We start from the raw sequence: 13,561 nt of genomic DNA, 5'->3' as shown, positions 1-13,561 counted from the left end.
TCCTTAACTTCTCTCGTAACATTAACACTTGACAAAAACAAAAAATATTAAGAAAAAATTTGCTTTTTTCCCCCTAAAATGAAAAATGGGCATTACTTGTTGAGGAGGGACGAAGCCTTTCATTCCATGGAAAATGAACTGTTTTTTGAGGCGGTGATCGGACATACTCTACGGTGGTGGTGGTGACCGGGGCTAGTACTAATATTAATAGCGCTACCATCATTATCAACTTTGGTTCCATTATTTTTCCTCTTCGGTACCTCGTGAAAAAGGATATTCGTTGCTAAGAAGAGATGCACTGAATAATGAAGGTGGTTTGGTATATTATGGTGAGCAATTGGGGGGGGGGGGGGGGGGGTTTGGAATGGGGGAAGGTGGGGGGGGGGGGGCGTGTTTGGAGATTCGACATTTCTTGAAATTTAATGTGGTGTACAGATAAATTGGTGAAATTGTTGGGGTATTTATTTTGTTAATTTCGTTGGTTATATTAGTCAAATTCAGGTGCTGTATTTATTAAAAATGTATTTGAATTGGGATAGACTTAAAAGGTAGTGAAACAAAAATAAATTATGGTGGCAATATAATCAAAATATCTTTTGAATTGATAGCTCTTGAAGAAGGGCAAACACATTTTTTTCTCTTTAATTTTAATTTCTTTGTAAGGGTTCAAAATCATTGATAGCTGCATACTGCACTCATTTTGTATAATTTCTCAAATGACAAATGTTGTAAAATTTTGTTTCGCAAGTGTGCGACCCGTAACAAGTAATAGTGGACCTAAGAGTCCGGTTTGTCGATCCCACAAGGACTATTTTCTAGCATTTAATTCAATCTTTCTTTAACTACTAATTGACTAACACGAATCAAAGGTCGTAAAATCTGGGTTTTAATCTAAATTCTAGAAAATAAATGAATGTTCACACGATTGGTTGGAGAATCAAATAATGAATGGATGTTAGGGTAGAATAACTTCACCAATAGATCACCTTTACATTTCAAATTAAAACTCAATTCTAATGTAGCGCTCGGTCGAATTCTCCCATTGTATTCAATTTACCCCTCTCGAGTTTGCATTGAGCCTATTCAACTAATTAAATTGCATATCTCTATGCAAATTCAACTTAGTTAAACGAGTTCTATGTTTTAGGAATTCAATTATGACAGCAATAAATGGTATAGGTATCTCTACTCGTTATACCAATGTATTGAATTTTACTACATGGTCTAAATCCTAAACTCATATCTCTATTTGTAAAGAATTCACAAAAATCATCAAATTGTTGATCAAATAATTTAATGCATTCAACTCATAGCAAAATCAACACATGTAAGAATTAAAAACTGAAAGTCTTAATAAGAGAATGTAAAAGATCCCAATTGGTTACATTATTCCCCCTAACAATGAATTTAGCTACTCATAATACGAGAAGAAAAGTAAAAAATTGTCTTAGAATACATCACCGAGTTTGTAATAAAGATGTAGAAGAAAAAGTAAAATTCTTGCACCAAGATCTCTTTCCTCTTCCAATCAATGCTTCTAATCTCCAATTGCTTAGTGTTAATCTTCTTGAATTTCTCTTTTAAATCTCCCTTCTTGTTGTTTTCTCCCCAATATGTCCATAACCCTCCAAAAGTATGAGGAAGATGTATTTATATGTGCCCCCTCCGTTTTATGTAGAAGTAGAGTTTTTATGGATCTAAAAACGGCCCAAAAAACGAGCCTTAAATCTTGCGCTACGAGACAGTACCTAAGCGCTGGTTATAACGCCTGGGCGCTGTGGTTTCGGTGCCTAGGCGCTATGGTTGGGATGCCTAGGTGCTGCCTCTCAGGTCCAAATTTCATTTTTTTTCACTTTCGTAGCGCCTAGGCTCTATGAATGCAGCGCCTAAGCGCCATCTTTCTACCCCAATTTCGTGTTTTTGGCATCTTCGTCCACTTTAATACTTCTTTTCACATCGCTTCTCCTAATTTTCAAAACAACACTAACAAACGCATCAAAATCGTTCTATACTCACAAGATCTAGCATTTAATAAAGCTACGATTGTGCAAAAATTATGAGTGAAACAAACTCATCAAATACCCCCAAACTTAACCATTTGCTAGTCCTTGGGGAAACAAACAATCCAAACAGTAAAATCATCCAAGGACGATACCCCACAATTAGTCAGTTAGACAGCTTGTCTTTTTGGCTCAGTATTGATAACATTATATTATATTTATGAATGGTGTTAAAATCACCCAAACTTTCACTCATACAACTCGAAGCGGGTGTGTGTGTGTGTGTGGAGGGTCAAGCGTAGCACCGTACATTCACAAGTTGGTTCACTTCCCAACCCTCAATGGTCAATTATTTCCTTTCTTCACTCGTAAGATTCACATACATCCAAACTTAATTCTTTTATTCTCTTACCATGGTGTAATTCTAAAGTTCAGTTTTGCTTAAAATTTTCTCACACCACTCTAATTTGGGTTAGTTCAACCGGCAACGTCAACAATTCATTCATGTAGTGACTCTCCCAATTTATGAGTGTTTCAACAATCTAGTTTATACTTAGTAATTCAAACCCAGTAGTTATCTAGGCCTCCAAGATCAATTTCTTTTTTTCTTTTCTTTTCTTTTTTTCTTTTATTTATTTAATTAATTTTTTTACCTCACCTTTTTTCCACTTCTTGATCCCTGTAGCAAGTGTTAGGTCAGTAATTTCTCGATTTTTTTGTATACCAAAGGGTACCAGGTTTCAAGAGACCCCTACGGACTTAATAACTCGAGTAAAAAATGTGCAGGTGTGAGACTTAGCTGAATACGTGCAATACTTCTTCTCTAATAAAAAGAAGTGAAATTTATAGGGTTAGATTTCTAGCATTCGGTCATCACCAAGCTTATACCAGAAAATTAAATACACTCCACACAATCTTTTTCACACGTATGGAATCACCACAATCTTAAATCATTTCTTTCGCTGGTTAGAATGCCCCAAATTATAAGGTATACGGTTAAAGGGTATTGACATTCACGGGTTACGAGATTACACACCTAAGTCATCTCTTTATCCTATGTGCATGAGCCCTCATGTTCCTGTACGACGCTCAACTTAATACTCGTGCATAAATGTTATACCGCTTCATATGTATAAGTAGAAAATCCAATTAAAACATATGATTCATCCACAATCCATAAACTAATACATGCTCTCAAATATATTCATAATAGCTAACAAGACTATCTAACTCACACAAGCATGCTGAAGATGAAAATGCATATATAATTTTTTTTTAAACACTAAACACATGAACACATAAAACAAGCAAATCATATGCAAGCATTCGAGAAACTCAACAACGTAAGCAAATTTATTCACTCCCCAAATTAACTGAAACATTGTCCTCAATGTGAAATAGAAACAAAATGGAGAGGGGACTTACCTGATGGACGACGTTAATTGTCATCCTGGGTATTCGGAATTGGATTGGCAGCATGATCAGGTAAGAGAGGCAGCTGAGGAAATTTTTGATTGGAGTAAATCAAAGCCAATACCGCATTGAAATCATGTTGATAATGGAATTACTCGCACAATGTATTTTGCATCAAATTCATTTGCAATTACATGTCATGAAGCTCAACGGAAAGGTCAGAAGTGGGGTCACTAGCTGGTGTCGATCGGCGTGAACGGGGCGGCTAATCGCTCCGAGGAGAGGGTGGAGTACTGGTGGATTCGGAGCGGCGTAAGAACTTCCAAGTACGTGCTCGTGTGATAGTCGGTTTGGGGTGCATGACCTCCTCAGTCGGGTATGTGACAACACCACCCGCTAAGCAAAGCTCATAAATCAACAATGGGTGCCCTAGACTACCTGTCGTCAATCCTCTCAAAGTGTGTAAGATGTTGTGAATAATTTTACTAACATCAATTGATAGGCGGCATTGAATGGCATAATTGAGGGTAGCCCGTTCTTTTGTTACTTTACTTAAATTGCTACTGGGAATAAGTTTGCCAGAAATGAAGTGATGCCAAGCCTTACAACCCGAAGTCATACCAGAAGTAGGGAAGTTAAGTATATCAGTCTCCGAACGTTTCCATGTAGTACTAGTTGTGGCCAAGACTCAAATGACCTCATCAGGATCAACACCCTCGTCACGAAGTCTAGAGTACTCGTCATTTTCAATATCTTGCAAATGATAAAACATGTTGATGGAGGTTCTATCAAACGGTAACCATTTACCCCGCACAAACACTCGAAAATCTCGATGCTCCTTCACATTGGCGTAGAACTCCCGAACAACTGGAATTAGCGCCGATCTTGGTTGTCGAGCAAACACTTCCCAGTTTCGCCGACCTATCTGCTCTGTCGTATAATTATCAAAACCACGTTCAGGGATACAGGTCTTGTGTACCACCAGGCTATTATATCGTTTAGCGGCCTCGACACTAATGAATTTGCTCCTGTCAAATGAGCTAAAAGAGGAGGCTGCGGCTTTAGATCTCTTTTTAAGTGGCATTGGACCTGTGCAAGTGTAGAACTTGCAAACCATTAGCAACAACAGCAGTAAAGGAAAATAAGGCAGGGCTTAAAATCTAGCCATAAGAGGGAACTATGGTCGAACGTGCAATAGATGTATTCTAAACCCAATTTCAATTTACGATCTTCTACATAGCAATACCCACATAAGTCAATTAGCACAATAGCCAAAATAGCTCCTTTGTATCCAACTAAGTTCACCTAGGCAATCCATCAAACACTTTGAAGGCACCAAATTTTCACCAAAAATTGCCCATAATTTGGGAGTAATTCATGCCACACTATTCGCACCATACACAAATTTCTTGACACCACAACAAATCAAACTCTCCTCTTAACATAATTATCAAAAATAGGCACATATAAGCAACAACTATCATGTAAGAGAGGGAAAAAAATAGGGAGCAAAAATAGCCATACTTGGAATGGTGTTGTGGAAACTAATAGGAACAGATGAATTCACACTTAACAACAATGAAATTTTAAAATCAACAAGGGGGATTGGGAGGGGGGGGGGCGAGAATATGTGGAGTTGAAAGAATTGTGATGTGGGTGAGGTGATAAAATAAATTCAAAAAAAAAAAAACACTAAACTGAATAAGGAAAGAGAGAGGAAGAGGGTACCTTGGTAGGGTTGAGGAGGAGGAGGAGATGGGGAAATTTAAGGGTGTTGGGGGAAGAAGATGAGAGGGAGTAGGTTTGGGGAAAAATACGTAGTGTGAGAGGGAGAGGAGAAGAGGGTATAAGAAATAGAAAAGAAGTAAAATTAAAAAAAATATGAAGAGGGGTTCGCAGCGCCCAAGCACTGCGTTTCTGCCCCGAATGGGCAGTTCCAGTGTCGTAGCGCCTATCGCCCCTTTATTTTTAAAAAAAATTATTTTTATTTTTTTAATTCCTCCTTCTTATCATACTCATTCGTTTTCATTGTAGAACTCAAATTCCGCAATATGTAACCTTTATGGATTCTCCTACAAAAAAAAAAAAAAAAAAAAAAAAAAACAAAAGAATGTGTTACTACGATAGCATAGATTATTAAAGGAAAAACAAAGTCAAAGCAAAAACCAATAATCAAATAAAGGGTAGAACTTGGGTTGCCTCCCAAGAAGCGCTTCTTTTAAGTCATTAGCTGGACGTAGTGCCACAGTTATTCGGGAACAGTTAGATCAAGACTCTCTTTAGCGGTGGGGAAATCTTCCACATAATGCTTGATGCGTTGGCCATTTACTTTGAAATTTTCTTTAGTTCGATGGTGTAATTCAACTGTCCCGTAAGAAAACACCTGAGAGACCGTAAAAGGAACGGACCATCGTGACTTCAATTTTCCTGGAAAAAGCTTAAGCCGGGAATTGTATAATAGCACTTGATCCCCGACTCGAAAAATTCGTTGCTTGATGTTCTTCTCGTGCCACTGCTTTGTCATTTCCTTATAGATGGATGCATTATCATATGTCTCTCTTCTGAATTCCTCCAACTCATGTAGCTGTAGTACTCTTGTTTCTTCAGCCTTTTCGAGGTCCATGTTTAATTGCTTCAATGCCCAATACACTCTGTGCTTGAATTTCACTGGTAGGTGACATGCTTTCCCAAAGACTAGTCGGTATGGAGACATTCCTATAGGTGTCTTGTAAGCTGTGCGATATGCCCATAAAACATCGTCCAATTTTTTTGACCAATCCTTACGAGATGCATTTACAGTGACCTCCAAAATTCTTTTCAATTGGCTGTTTGACATTTCCACTTGTCCACTTATCTGAGGGTGATAATGAGTGGCAATTCGATGTTGCACCCCGTACTTATGCAAAACTGCTTGGAACATCCGATTGCGGAAGTGCGTTCTAACATCACTTATAATGGCCCTAGGTGATCCACAGCGGTTAAATATGTGTTTTGTTATGAAGTCCACCATCACCCTTGCGTCATTTGTAGGTAATGCTTTAGCTTCTACACATTTTGAAACATAGTCCACCGCAACCAGGATGTACCGATTGTTGTAAGATGATGGAAACTGACCCATAAAATTAACCCCCCAGACATCAAATATTTCAACTTCCAAAATGTTGTTAAGTGACATCTCGTGACGCGCTGATATGTTACCTGTTCTTTGACACTTATCGCATGACCTACAGAAACTGTGGCAGTCCTTGAACAATGTAGGCTAAAAGAAACCACATTGGAGCACCTTTGTTACTATTTTAGTGGGGCCAAAGTGCCCTACATAAGCCAAAGCATGTACTCGTGAAAGGATCGATTTCATTTCATCCTCAGGCACACATCTCCTAATGATCTGGTCCGCCCCTCTCCTATATAAATTTGGATCATCCCAATAATAGAATTTCGCTTCATGACTGAGCTTCTTCTTTTACTGAGAGGTGAGATTCGGATCTATATAGCCACTGGCTACGTAATTAACAATGTCTGCATACCACGGATCTTTTTCTACTTGCAGTAACTGATCATCTAGGAAGACCTCATTAATATTCATATCATCTGAATCCTGCTGTTGCTCTATCCTTGATAAGTGATCCGCTACCTGATTTTCTGTTCCTTTTTTATCACGAATCTCGATGTCAAATTCTTGTAGCAACAGCACCCAGTGTATTAGCCTTGGTTTCGCGTCCTTCTTCTCAAACAAATACTTCTGAGCTGCATGGTCTGTATAAACTATCACCTTGGACCCAATCAAATAAGAACGAAATTTGTCAAAAGCAAAAACAATTGCAAGCAATTTCTTTTCAGTTGTTGCATAGTTGATCTGAGCATCATTCAATGTTTTGCTAGCGTAGTAGATGAAATACTTTTCCGTTGCGTTGTCCAAGCACTGCCCCCACTGCAAAGTCACTGGCGTCACACATGAGCTCGAAAGGCAATTCTCAATCTAGAGCCACTATCACAGGTGCCGATGTCAATTTTTCTTTCAAAGTGTTGAAAGCTTTCAAACACTCATCAAAAAATTGAAATAGTATATCTTTCTCCAGCAGGTTGCATAATGGTTTTGTAATTTTTGCAAAGTCTTGAATGAATCTTCTATAAAACCCTGCATGTCCCAGAAAACTCCTGATCCCCTTTACTGAATTAGGTAACTGCAATTTCTCAATCACCTGTATTTTGGCTTTCTCCACTTCAATCCCCTGTGCAGAAATTCGATGTCCCAGTACTATTCCTTCCTTTACCATGAAATGACATTTTTCCCAATTAAGCACAAGGTTCTTCTCCTCACATCTTTGCAATACAAGAGCCAACCGCTCCAAGCAATCGTCAAAGGAATCTCCAAACACAGAAAAATCGTCCATAAAAACCACAATGTACTTTTCTACCATGTCAGAAAAGATGGTCATCATGCATCGTTGAAAGGTTTCCGGTGCATTGCATAAACCAAAAGACATTCTTCTAAACGCAAACGTTCCATAAGGGCATGTGAAGGTGTCTTCTCTTGGTCTTCTGGAGGAATTACTATCTGATTGTATCCTGAATATCCTTCCAAAAAGCAATAATGAGAATGTTCTGCTAACCTTTCCAACATTTGATCAATGAATGGCAATGGAAAATGGTCCTTTCTGGTTGAATTATTTAGCTTTCTATAATCTATGCAGACTCTCCACCCTGTCACTAACCGTGTTGGTATCATCTCATTGTTCTCGTTCTTCTCCACTGTGATTCCACCCTTTTAGGTAGAACATGTACATGACTCACCCATGAACTATCAGATATGTGATAAATTATTCCTACATCCAGTAATTTCAGCACTTCTTTTCGCACGACTTCTTTCAATGTTGGATTCAATCGGCGTTGTCCTTCCACCGATGCCCTTGACCCGTCTTGTGCATGCAAAGAGTTGGACTGATCCCTCTTATGTCAGCTATTGTCCATCCAATTGCCATTTTGTGCTGCCTAAGTACCTCCAACAATTGATTCTCCTCTTCCCTTGTCATATCATATGCAATGATTACTGGCAGTGTTGAAGATTCTTCGAAATATGCATAACGAAGATGGAAAGCTAAGGGCTTTAGTTCAAGAGTGGGTGCCTTTTCCACTGAGGGTAACGGGGGAGAAGGATTGTCTCCTAAAGATTTGTATTGCCAATGCCTTCTTCCTATGGGTTGCTCGGCTAAGTTGACAACACATTTAACTTTTCCTGCATTTGGTGCTTCTAATTGCGCAATTTCTGCCTCACAAAGATTTGTGTGATGCTCTATATCAAATGTATCCACCACAAGCTCTTCAAGAACATCAACTTGGCAGCAAGTGTCGGAAGTCAATGGGTGTTTCATTACCTTGAACACGTTGAATATGACTTGCTCATTGTCCACTCGAAGAATCATTTTTCCATCATAAACATCAATCAATGCTCTCCCAGTAGCCAAGAACGGTCTTCCCAAGATCAGAGGAATATTTGAGTCCTCTTCCATGTCCAAAATAATGAAATCAGCTGGAAAAACAAATTTGTCAACTTTGACCAGCACATCTTCAATAATTCCCTTTGGTCGTTTGATCGATCTGTCGGCCAATTGCAAAGAGATTGTTGTAGGTTTTGCTTCTCCTAATCCAAGAGACCTATAAACAGAGAGAGGCATCAAATTAACACTGGCACCTAAATCACATAAAGAATGTTTAAAGAAATTAGAACCAATTGTGCAAGGTATAGTGAAACTCCCTGGGTCTTTTAATTTAGGGTGTAGCTTTCTCAATAGTATTGCACTGTACTCCTCGTTCAAGCATACGATCTCATGTTCTTCCAGCTTCCTTTTGTTAGATCGGATCTCTTTCAAGAATTTTGCATAGCTGGACATTTGGGCAATTGTGTCTGCAAAAGGAATATTGATGTGCAGTTTCTTGAAAATCTCCACAAACTTGGCAAATTGATTATCCAACTTCTTTCTTTGTAACCTTTGAGGGAAGGGAATTGGTGGCACATAAACCTTCACGGGGCTGGGTGCTCTCACTGCAGGTGTTTCTTTCCTTTCGTTCTTCTTGTCAGTTGGTTGTTCAAACTCGACTTCTGTCCCAGCCTCTTCACTCATTATTTCCTTTTCTTTTCGCTCTGGTCTCTTCACATGTATTTCTGGAAGTTGTACCCCACTCCTAGTAGTAATAGCTTGCACTTGCTCTTTTGGATTGACCATTGTGTTGCTTGGCAATGTCCTTTGTCGGCGTTCTGCAAACTGTTGAGCAATCTGACCAATTTGTGTTTCCAACTTCTTGACTGATACTTGCTGATTCTGAAAGTTAGTGTCAATCTGCTGAAACACCTTGTCAGTCTTCTGCATGTACTGGTTGAACATCTCTCCCAAACTTGGTTTTTTCTCCTGTTGGGTATTATTTGAACTGTTCCCTTATTGATTATCCGACCATCTGAAGTTTGGGTGTTGTCTCCATCCTGGGTTGTATGTTTGAGCAAATGGATTAAAATTTCGAGACCCATTCTGAATGAAATTGACCTGTTCATCGGGATAGCCTATAGATGTGCAGTTTTCTACCAGATGATTAGACCCACAGTTCTCACATGATGGACTAGCTGTCACTGCATGTGCTCCTTTCATTTTTGATTTTACCAATAACTCCACCTGTATTGTCAATGCTATTATTTGGACGTTAGTAGCTGCTATGCTGTCTAACTCATACATTCCTCCAGTCTTCGATGGCGTCACTCTTTCTGATGAGAATATTGAATGTGTAGTGGCAATCAACTCAAACAATTCCATGGTTTGCTGCACAAATTTTCCTATAATTGATCCCCCAGCTGAGGCATCGACTTGGGATTTTGACAGTGGTGTAAGTCCAGTGTAAAAGTACTGCACTTGATTACCTATAGTAATTCCATGGTTTGGGCATTTTCTCATCATCTCATTAAACCTATTTCATAATTCGTGATAGCTTTCTCCCTCTTTCTGTTGAAAAGTTTGAATTTCCAATTTGATTTTAACTACCCTTGCCGTTGGGAAAAATTTATTACAGAACTTCCTGATTAGTTCTTCCCATGTAGTAATGCTAACGTGAGGCTCAGCATCTAATCACTCTAATGCAGCGTCTCTCAATGTAAATGGGAATAGTCGTAGTTTAATAGCATCTTCATTGACCCTCGGAGTATGAAAGTTCTGACAATTTCTGAGAAATCTAGAGATATGCGTATTTGGATTCTCTTGAGGTAGTCCGTAGAATTGCAGGGTGTTGCTTGTCAAGTTAATCCAATTTGGCCTGATCTGAAAGTTATTCACCCTAAAATCTGGATACACGATACTAGAGCGCATGGGTGCTGCTATAGGTGTCAGGAACATTGATACTGACAAATCACCTTCATTTATTTCCCCTTGTTCATGCTGTTGTTTCAGTGGTGCCGCTCTTGCGGCCATTTGTCCAATCGGCTGAATAGGGATATGGATTTGTTGATTGTCAGCCATTTGACATTGCTGTTTTTGTTTGTGTTCTTTGCGTCTTCGTCTGGAAGTACGTTCTATCTCCGAATCAAACGGTTCAAGATCGTCGCCTTGGGCACGGAGCATACAACGAACACAATTTTCTGTAAATAAAAGAAAAATAAATAAATCAAATAAAAGTTAAAATAAAAATTAATTGAGACTAGAAGAAATAGTCCCCGACAACAACGCCAAAACTTGTTGTAAAATTTTGTTTCGCAAGTGTACGACCCGTAACAAGTAATAGTAGAACTAAGAGTCCGGTTTGTTGATCCCACAAGGATTATTTTCTAGCACTTAATTCAATCTTTCTTTAACTACTATTTGACTAACACAAATCAAAGGTTGTAAAATCTGGGTTTTAATCTAAATTCTAGAAAATAAATGAATATTCACACGATTGGTTAGAGAATCAAATAATGAATGGATATTAGGGTAGAATAATTTCACCAATTGATCACCTTTACATCTCAAATTAAAACTCAATTCTAATGTAGCGCTCGGTCGAATTCTCCTATTGTATTCAATTTACCCCTCTCGAGTTCTCATTGAGCCTATTCAACTACTTAAATTTCATATCTCTATGCAAATTCAATTTAGTTAAACGAGTTCTATATTTTAGGAATTCAATTATGACCGCAATAAATGGTATATGTATCTCTACTCGCTATACCAATGTATTGAATTTTAGTACATGGTCTAAATCCTAAACTCATATCTCTATTTGTAAAGAATTCACAAAAATCATCAGATTATTGATCAGATAATTTAATGCATTTAACTCATAGCAAAATCAACACATGTAAGAATTAAAAATTGAAAGTCTTAATAATAGAGTGTAAAAGATCCCAATTGATTACATTATTCCCCCTAACAATGAATTTAGCTACTCATAATACAAGAAGAAAAGTAAGAAATTGTCTTAGAATACATCACCGAGTTTGTAATAAAGATATAAAAGAAACAATAGAATTCTTGCACCAAATTTCATCTTTTTTTTTTTCACTTTCGTAGTGCCTAGGCGCTATGAATGCAGCGCCTAAGCGTCGTCTTTCTGCCTCAATTCTGTGTTTTTGGCCTCTTCGTCCACTTTAATACTTTTTTTTACATCGCTTCTCCTAATCTTTAAAACAATAACAAACACATTAAAAACGTTCTATATTCACAAAATCTAGCATTTAATGAAGCTATAATTGTGCAAAGATCATGAGTGAAGCAAACTCATCAACAAACTGTAACATAGAATGACTATTGCAGCCACCGATTATAAATAGTATTAATATTTTATTATTCTTCATAGGTGTCCACCTTTTACAATCAAAAAGCGATGTTATCTCCTTTACATATAAGACTTGTCTGGTGTAGTTTAAAAATTTAAAATAAACTTGACAATTAATTTTTACTATACATATATATAATTTTAATTTTTATCAATTTTTCAATCACACATTTAGTGGTTTTATTTCCTTTACATATAAGACTTTTCTGGTGTAGTTTAAAATTTTTAAATAAACTTGAATATTAATTTTTACTATGAGCCCTTCGGTAGTGATTATGAGAATCGATTTTTTGATCGGGGGCCATCTTTGAATAAAGAAGTAAAAAATGATGATTAAAATAATAAAATAACAGTCAAAAAATTAATTTTTTGGGATGAAAAAGCACCACCAAACGGGGACTATATATATAATTATGTATTTTTAATTGTTTTAATTTTTTAATCACTTATTTAATCAACTTTAATTAAAATTCATGAAAAATTAATTTTTAATTAAATATTAAAAAAGTTGCTATTAACTTTCCTCCATGACTCAGAAGTACGCGTCACTTAAACAGCGACTTCTAAGCCACGTGTCAATTTGCAGCATACGTGTCACAAATTCTTCCTCCAGACTAGCCGCTGAGCTACCACGTGTCATCTAATCCTTTCACCAGTAGATATATATATACACACACTTCATGCTGTAAGCATTTGTCGTTATCAGTTGAATTTGTTCAAAGCAGTGAAAATCACATAGTTTTACTTAGGCAGTTAAAAATGTCTTCCCAGCAAGAAAAAGCCGAGCTTGACGCCAGGGCAAAGCACGGTGAGACCGTGGTGCCGGGTGGCACCGGCGGAAAAAGCCTCGAGGCCCAAGAACACCTTGCTGAAGGTAACATCATTTTTTTACTCGACGAGAGCAATTGTTACACTATATATTCCACAGAATAATCAAATACAGTCCATTATATATTTAACTTCTCTTTTTCTTCAATATTGTTTAGGGAGGAGTAAGGGAGGGCAGACGAGGAAGGAGCAGCTGGGAACTGAAGGATATCAAGAAATGGGTCGCAAAGGCGGACTGAGCACTGGGGACAAGCCGGGAGAAGAACGTGCACGGGAGGAAGGAATCGAGATAGACGAGTCCAAGTTTAGAACTTAAAGATGAATCATCTGAGTCTGTACTTTACTGAGTAGAACGTACTAGGTTTTCGAGTTTGTTAATGTAGGTCTCGTCTGGCTATATATAAGTGTGACTGTCCTGCTGTATTTCGTTTGCAATTTTTTCTTTTCGTAAGGTTTGTTGTATATAGAGTTTTCAGTGATCCTTGTTTCGTTTGTGTTACTCACGTGGTACGATAATATTGTTCAAA

At 37.8% G+C, this 13,561-nt stretch overlaps 1 protein-coding gene across 1 annotated transcript; it reads left to right on the top strand.

The window, feature by feature from the left end:
* Positions 1–12,902: 12,902 nt before the first annotated feature.
* Positions 12,903–13,561, top strand: LOC111407013 (em-like protein GEA6). Its single transcript, XM_023036352.1, has 2 exons — positions 12,903–13,080; positions 13,193–13,561. The coding sequence occupies exons 1-2, from the start codon at positions 12,966–12,968 to the stop codon at positions 13,348–13,350; spliced, it is 273 nt and encodes a 90-aa protein (XP_022892120.1). The 5' UTR covers positions 12,903–12,965; the 3' UTR covers positions 13,351–13,561.

Source organism: Olea europaea, chromosome 12, assembly GCF_002742605.1.
Source record: "Olea europaea var. sylvestris chromosome 12, O_europaea_v1, whole genome shotgun sequence".
NCBI classification, from domain to species: domain Eukaryota; kingdom Viridiplantae; phylum Streptophyta; class Magnoliopsida; order Lamiales; family Oleaceae; genus Olea; species Olea europaea.
The sequence above is the reverse complement of the archived record's forward strand: the minus strand, read 5'-3'. Positions and strand labels throughout refer to the sequence as shown.